This window comes from Molothrus ater, chromosome 7, assembly GCF_012460135.2.
Source record: "Molothrus ater isolate BHLD 08-10-18 breed brown headed cowbird chromosome 7, BPBGC_Mater_1.1, whole genome shotgun sequence".
Lineage (NCBI taxonomy): Eukaryota > Metazoa > Chordata > Aves > Passeriformes > Icteridae > Molothrus > Molothrus ater.
In genome coordinates, this window is record NC_050484.2 from 19,718,313 (window position 1) to 19,727,012 (window position 8,700).

At 34.7% G+C, this 8,700-nt stretch overlaps 1 protein-coding gene across 2 annotated transcripts in view; it reads left to right on the forward strand.

The window, feature by feature from the left end:
• The window catches only part of LOC118688697 (sodium channel protein type 2 subunit alpha-like), a 43,135-nt gene extending 34,637 nt beyond the window's left edge, over positions 1-8,498 (forward strand). For both annotated transcript variants that reach the window (XM_036386445.1, XM_036386446.1), the window contains exons 22-26: positions 420-473; positions 1,272-1,409; positions 4,029-4,133; positions 4,530-4,800; positions 4,985-8,498. In XM_036386445.1, coding sequence (XP_036242338.1) covers positions 420-473; positions 1,272-1,409; positions 4,029-4,133; positions 4,530-4,800; positions 4,985-6,168 — 1,752 coding nt within the window. In that variant the 3' untranslated portion in view covers positions 6,169-8,498. The remainder of the gene's footprint in view (positions 1-419; positions 474-1,271; positions 1,410-4,028; positions 4,134-4,529; positions 4,801-4,984) is intronic.
• The last annotated feature ends 202 nt before the right edge of the window (positions 8,499-8,700 follow it).

The window sequence follows — 8,700 nt, forward strand, 5'->3', positions numbered from 1 at the left end:
CTAGCTGGTCACGCAGGCTCCCTGTATCCTGACACGAGAGACCTGGCTTTACTGGCATGTCACATAGCACAGTGCCTTTCCTGTTAAGGTAATGCTTTACAGATGGCAGCCAGCACAGCACATTTCCCTGGGAGATAAATCACTGTCTCTCTGGTATGATGATATTGATTGCAACTCATCTCACAGAGAGTTTATATGAATTTCCATGAAGATTAGAATTTATTCAGCGTTTTTTAAGAACTGGGGGGAGATATTCCATAGTAATGAACTTCCTGTGAATGCTTCACTTGTAACACACCAGACTTCTAATATTTTCTTTATTTTTATGAACAGAAATACATTGCAGAAGACACTGGTTTATTTAGAATGTTCTCAGAACTGAAGCATTGATAGAAAATATTAACAAATTTTGTTTTTAGGCAACATTTAAAGGATGGATGGAGATTATGTATCCTGCAGTTGATTCTACAGAAGTGAGTGCAATATAAAATCTACTATGTAAATATAAAATTTACTGAGGGAAAACAAATCTAAGACTGATGTGAGGCTTCTTGAATGGTAGTTGAAGTGATCTAAAACATAAAAAATTAAATGTAAAGCCCTGATGAATTTTCTACAATCTATACCCACAAAGTGCTTATACTTTTATCAGGTAACAAAAATTATAGCTGTAAGCTACATAAATTACTAGTAATTTAATAATTCTTCTGTAAAAATCCAAAATAATGAGATCTGGTTTTCCATTTATTTATGTCTGAGATTGTACAGATCAGGAAACAAGTTTTTTCTGTGTCCTCAAAAATAACCCAAATAGTCAAGAGGCATCACTGCAAAAGCTAATCTAGATCTGCAGACTCTGATGATCTCAAAAACCAAATTTGCTAATTTTTGCCTATTTTTCTTTTAATCTTGGTATTTGTTTGCATCTCTCCTCAATCCAGCTTTTGATTTGCATATAATCTGTAGGAACTGAATTGCTTTTGAGATTTGCACATTTCTGTCAAATTTAGTAGGACCTACATGAAATGTCAAATATCATCAAGGAGAACAGACAGAGAGGGAAGGAATGGCAAGTCCTGCAATGTGTGCAATTACAGAAACCTGTATTAAATAGATTTTCAAGTTCAAATATGAGGCAACTGTAGCGTATGCTCCAAAAGAGTTGGGTTTACCCCCCTGTCCATCTGGATGCAACTTCTCCTCCTGCTCAGGATCTTTGATTTGTCTTAACTGTTATTTGTGATGCTTTGCTGTTCTCTTGTGTTATATAGGTAGAGAAACAGCCCAAGTATGAAGAGAACCTGTACATGTACCTTTACTTTGTGGCCTTTATCGTCTTTGGATCATTTTTCACCCTAAACTTATTCATTGGTGTCATCATAGATAACTTCAACCAACAAAAAAAGAAGATAAGTACCACATGTTTCATTTTCACAATACTTCATTGTTATTGAGCATTCTAGTAAATGTATGCAAGGATAAATAATAGTGTCTGAAATTTCTCATAGTAATAGAAAGAAAGAAAAAGAAATCAGGTTTTAAGATTTTTTTTCTTAAAAATAATTAAATAACAGTCTTTTCTTTTTAAGACATCTGAAGTAATTTAAAATTACATTTAGTATTTGAGTGTTCTCCACATCCCTGTACAGCCCAATGATATGTTGTCCATCAGAAAATTATATCTTTGTTTTTCTTAACTTTACAGTGCTGTGTCTAAGCAATGTGAAAGTGCAGATGACTTAAGCAAATAAGGCAGGAAAGAAGAAAATATGAAAAACTATAAATTTCAAAATTGATAAGGAGCTAACATATAGCAATATTGTGAAGGCCTCCATTACAGAGACTAACACGTTGAATGCTGACAATACTTCTCTGTATTGTAAGATTATAGAGGGTGGGGAAACTGTCTTGAGTTAGTGAATTTGCAAGAAAAAGAAAATGGATGTCACTTGAAAATGTGTAGGTTTTCTTTTCAACTTAAGCTGTTTCTATTATTTAAATGAACACAGGATTGTGTCAAGAACTCTAGGGACATGTAAATAGATGAAAATGCAAGCTATGATGGCAAATTAAATTGTACTTGCTATTTAAACCATAAATGGTGGCATCTTCATCCTTCAAAATATTTGTACCTTCCTTGGAGTGAACTTCAGGGTCATCCAGTACTTAGCAGGAAGGTGGATCCATTTCCTATCCTTGGAGAGCAAGACTAAAGTTATATACATGTTATTGGCATTTTTGGCAGTTGATGTGTAACAGGGGTGATCTTACTCAGTAATGAGGTAATTATAAATTTTATTAAGTTCACTTGGCAGACACTGTCCACTGGAGTCATCATGACTCAGAAGGCAGATAAGGGTTCCTGCTAAATGGCTTTTTCTGGCAGTATGGTATACACCCCTTGTACATTTTGAGCTGTTGCAAGACACTGAGAAAGTAAAATAGTGGACATGCAATTAGGCTGGGAAAATTCTATCTCTATGCTATTCTTCAGTCTCATCTAGCAAACTAGCAAGCATTAGTTGTCTGTCTTTTGAATTTATAGGTGCATCTGTGTTCATAGAAATGTGCAGATCACACAGTTCATGGCTACCCAGCAGTATTTTTCTTGCCATTGTTCTTTTTTAATATCACTGACAATTGGGCATGTTGGGATATGAATGGGAAAAGAGCTCGTGTTGCAGCATACTGTCTCTGTGTAGTTAAACTGTGCTTTTCTGTGGTTCCTGTGAGCATCCTACTTTCATTACATTAGTTCTGTGAGGGAGGGAATGCTCTGCTGTTGATTTCCTAACTGGTCCTTAAGGGTATCTTGCCTTGAGGCCTTTATTCTCCCTGGGGACAGTACACTGAGACAAGGATGGCTTGTTCTCTCACGATAGCCATCACGTCAGTGAGACAGTAGAAGAAATCCCCAACCCCTTCCTCGTTTCTTTATGGATCTCTTCTTTTATTCTTTATTTCCCACTGAGTGAAATCCTCCAACAGTCACAGCACATTTCCACCATAATTATCAAATGAACTTCTTGTCTTTCTTCCAAAACTCCTACTCTCCAAGAAGTTAATTTTACATGAATATTTGATTTATGAGGAGTTTGTTAAAGACAGTCTCTTTTGCCTTCTAAATCTTCATGTCAATATATAGACACAGCTGAAAGTTAAACACACCTTCATTCAGACTTATCATTACTTTGTCTGTAAGATTGACACTACATTTGACAAATTCAGTGGGATGAAGTGTCAGAATCACCCTGACTCTGAAGTTCATTTCCATATGCCACTGCTTTGATATCATGCATACCTGGAATACAATTACAAACAAGTGCATGAAAGGTATAAAACAAGTTACTTGACAATATATATTGTATTTCTGATAAGTGTTTCCATGTGTGTATTACACCAATCTAGAAATCATTTTATTCAGACAAGAAACCCCAAAGTAAATCCATGCTTCTGATGATCTAGGTACAGTTTAGGGGATGATCAAACTTCATACACACTGTTTGATGTGTATGTATCATCTGAACTGAGATACCTATAATCAAATGGCAAAACGCACATCCTGAAAAGTAAAATCAGTAATTTGTTTCTCTTGGTGTGTTTTAGTTGAAGGCATATATGCTCACAGTGTATCTTTGTACCTTTGAAACTTTTTTATTTTTGGTAGATTGATTTACAATGTGGAGTTCATGATGCTGGATTCATTAAGTGTCTATGAAATGTGTATTTTCCAAATTGGGTTTAGTTTTTTAAATTTATTTAATTGAATTAATCAGGTATGTATTTTTTTTAAATAAGAAATAGACAGAAGTTTTGGGGATTTTCTTTGCTCCATAATTTCTTTCATTTTTCCTTCAAGATTCATCAGAAATTTTAACAATCTTTGAAATAATTATTATGTTTTGGTTTTGGTAACAATGTATAAGGATGACTAAAGAGCTTATTTAAACCATGTTCTGCAATGCTGTGAATTAATAGATATGAAGGCTTGTCTGTAATCAGATTTGGGGTTTCTTTTATTAATTTACCTTGGAGGCCAAGACATTTTCATGACAGAAGAGCAAAAGAAATACTACAATGCAATGAAGAAGCTGGGCTCCAAGAAACCACAAAAACCTATACCTCGACCAGTGGTAAGAATAGTGCAATTCTTATGTCATCTGTATTTGGAGGGAAATCCCAGCGGTACATCAATTATAATAAAATTTCTCCTTTAACTCTAAAATGGTTTCAGCCAAATTAGTTACCACTTCATTCTGAATTGAAATGTACACGTGTCTGTTCTGCAGGAAAAATCTCTCATATTTGTTATGCTGAGAAAATAGTATCAAAGAACATGAAGAAATATATGCTTGCTGAGTTTTGAGAGAAAAACTTTGAACTCACATATAAGTTACTGGACAATGGTTTACTTAGATTTTTGAGCCTTTTGCTTGGTATATTTTGGGAGAGGAAGAATGAAATGAGAGGGAGGAAACAGATGTTTATTACATAAAAATACTATAACCTTTTCTTTTTTCTTCCCTCAGAACAAATTGCAAGGTCTGGTGTTTGATATTGTAACCAAGCAACTATTTGACATCATCATTATGGTTCTAATCTGTCTTAACATGATCACAATGATGATAGAAACAGATGACCAGACTGAACGGATGCAAAATATTTTATATTGGATTAACTTGGTCTTTGTTGTCCTTTTCACTGGCGAATGTGTCTTCAAAATATTTTCACTCCGTTATTATTACTTCACCATTGGCTGGAATATTTTTGATTTTGTGGTTGTTATTCTTTCAATAATAGGTAAGAAATTCCTATGTTCAAAATGAAATATAGTTATGTGTATTTATTGCTTTCTCTCTATCAAGTTGTGCAAATTAGAAGAGTTACTTAATTTTAATTTGTCTTGATTATTTTGCATTTTCTGTTGAAAATGTAATCTGTGTTAAAAACTTACTTTCTTCATTTATTTTTATGTTTTTCATAGGTATGTTTCTAGCTGAGGTAATTGAAAAGTACTTTGTGTCACCCACTTTGTTCAGAGTTGTACGACTTGCCAGGATCGGTCGAATCCTGCGCCTCATTAAAGGCGCTAAGGGAATCCGCACTCTGCTTTTTGCTTTGATGATGTCTCTTCCTGCTTTGTTCAACATTGGGCTGCTGCTCTTCCTGGTCATGTTCATCTATGCCATATTTGGCATGTCCAACTTTGCCTATGTCAAGAAGGAAGATGGGATTGATGACATGTTCAACTTTGAAACGTTTGGCAACAGCATGATCTGCCTGTTCCAGATCACCACGTCCGCTGGCTGGAATAATTTGCTCAACCCAATCCTCAACAGTGGGGAGCCAGACTGTGACCCTAACAAGGCTCATCCAGGGAGCTCTGTGAAAGGTGACTGTGGCAACCCTTCTGTTGGGATTTTCTTCTTTGTCAGCTACATTATCATATCCTTTCTGGTAGTGGTGAACATGTACATTGCTGTGATTTTGGAGAACTTCAGCGTTGCTACTGAAGAAAGCGCTGAACCCTTGGGTGAGGATGACTTTGAGATGTTTTATGAGGTTTGGGAAAAATATGATCCTGGTGCAACACAATTCATAGAATATAGTAAACTGTCTGATTTTGCAGCTTCTCTAGATCCTCCTCTTAATATACCAAAACCAAACACAATTCATCTTATTGCAATGGATCTACCTGTGGTGAGCGGTGACAGAATTCACTGCCTTGACATCTTGTTTGCTTTCACAAAGCGTGTTTTGGGGGAAAGTGGGGAGATGGACGCCCTCAGAATACAGATGGAAGATCGGTTTATGGCATCCAATCCTTCTAAAGTGTCCTATGAACCAATTACAACCACACTGAAACGAAAGCAGGAAGAAGTTTCTGCCACCATCATTCAGCGTGCCTACAGACGTCATCTTCTGAGACAGTCAGTAAAGAAGCTTTCATTTATGTATCAGAAGGATGGGGGTGATCAGCTTATCAAAAAGGATGTGATTGTTGGTAAGCTGAGTGAAAATTCATCTCCAGAGAAAATGGATATGTCTGCATCCACCACAGCTCCGCCTTCTTATGATAGTGTAACAAAACCAGAAAAAGAAAAATATGAAGATGACAAATCAGAAAAGGAAGACAAAGGAAAAGACAGAAGAGGAAACAAAAAATAAAAGGCTCTTTTATCCATGATGAATGTTTGCAAGCTTGGAAATATGTTTTTGTCAGTAGCACTCTTACTGGAGGATTATGCCAAAATTATAAGTTTTTACATATTTACCCACTACTGCAGACAGTGCTTGTCCAAGAAAATGATCCATCACTAGTAAACTCTGGGTGTGTAACAGGGAAACAAACTTGCAGAACAATAGTTTTGATTATCAGCTGTTACTAATTGAGAGGAGACACAAAATTTCTACTTGGAATATAGGAGCCCTTAAGGGGTCCTGATAAACCTGTATTTTTGTGGAGTAAGTGTATCCACTGTGTACATCTCATCTCTTATCTGTGTTCCATGTGTGTCAGTTCTTGTTCATGATTTCATTTGCTTTAATAACATACTGCTTTATTAATTCTGCTGTGCTGAGAAAAAAAATCTAAAAACTCTTTATTTAGATAAACACTAAATAATACTCTTGTGTGCAGAGAAACACAAATGTCAGGAATATGTAATTATGGCATCATAATATGAACATAGTTCTCTTCAAGCCACTTCTAAATGCAGAAAGCCAAGATTCCAGATTATTAAAGCTCAGGATGTAAATCAAAGAAGCACCAAACTATTAAAAAAACCATGAGTCCAGATAAAGAATTTGTCAGTAAATCAAACAAGGAAATAATTCTCACAGAAAAGAGGTCGGTAACTTAGTCTTTTAAGTTTAATGTATTTATTTTTATTACCTTTCAGTAGTTTTTAATTTATTGTACTGTCCATTTCAGATACAAATAAATGATGCTACATAGAGCTCCTGTTTGGAAAATTGTGAAACTACTAAAAAAACTTACTTTCAGTTTACAAGATAGCTGATAATTCCTGAAACATTCAAACAATTATTTTCACAGAAGAGCTACAAATGACAAATTCTGCCTATAGGAAATTATATATATTTTTTTAAATGGTATGTTTGACCTTGTAGTATTGTGAGTAGCTTCCATACTTAATTCCAAAGTCTGTTGCTACACTTCTCATTTCTCATGAGTTTATCCCATTTAGGACAATAATCAAAGCTATGAGTATAAGCTGAAAGCAGAGTATCTTTGGGGACAAATGCTACCTTAATATATACCTCAGATTTCATTTTCTCTACTTTGGAAGGATGGCTCATAGAAACACAAAGTATGTACATGAGAGAGGTGGTTTTGACACCCTCTTGGCAATTTAGTCAGGTTTCCACTGTAATGTAACCTTCCATAGAGAACTGAGATGACCAAAAAGATGTAGTGAAATCAGCTTTGTCCTGCACTGGGGTTTAGATGATTTTTTTTTGCATTCAGGCTGACACTATACATGTAAGTAAAATACCCTCTGTTATTTAATCAGTTGTTTTACACAGTGGTACCTTTTTGAACAAGGAGACAATGACCTAATTACCATATATGTGTCAAATATGTACCCTAGTAAGTTAGCTTGCAACATTTCAGTACATATTATGATATATTCTGTGATACTTTAAATAATTGGAAGCTCTAACTGATGCATGCTTGCTGCAATTATCCTACAGCTGTTCAAGTTTAACATGGGAAGAAATGTGAATGCTAAAAAGAAAACCTGACAAGACCATCATTCCTCATACCAGTAAGCAATAGTTTGCTGCTATTAAAGATTTTATTTTGTGTGAGTGTTGCAATTAGCAAATATGCAGTAAAGTGGTGGACTATACAGGACAAATAGATGGCTTAAAATATGGGGCTAGAAAAAAATTATAACATATATCTATTATTTTTATTTTAAAAACAGTTTTAACATTTTTTACTCATTATAAGAAATTATACATATTTTCCTGTTGTTATTAATATTTATTGCTGTCTGTCTTTGACACTTTACTGTTCAGAAACATAATATACAATGTGTAATGGAAAATTTCTGCTAATTGCTTTAAATAGCTTTTAATAAGGAATAATTTTAAAACAAATGGACAGTACAATTTTTTTTTTCTGATCTGTTGGTAGGTCTTTTTATGTGAAACAAGATAGAAGGCCTTTTTTTATGTTATAATCCTGTTTATTGATTTTCAGGGATCTTAGTCATAGGAACATTGCTTTTTTCCTGGAGTTAATATCACACTGTCTGCTTTGGTTATTGGTGCACACTGCAGTAGAAACACTTTAAATATAATTTGTTATTTTGCATTTCTTATGAAAGAACTAGAATATTGATGGGGTCCTGCTTTTCTGGAAATTATTGGCTCATAGTATACTAATGAACTGCATGCAGGAAGTTGTTTTACCAAAAATAACTACATTGCTAACAACCGAAAAGAATAAAGATAACCTTTTTATGTAATTATTTTAGTCGTTGTCTTTTATTGTATGAATTTTATAAAGATTAACAAGTAATGGTAAAATTAAGGGGGAATCACTTCAGCCGTGAGGTGACTTAGACATCTAGATCACGTGTTGCTTCATGACTTAGCTCAGTCTCAACTTGTCACTATCAAGATGAAATTAAATGCTGATGTTGTCCTGACCAGAGGAGTTTTTCTAGA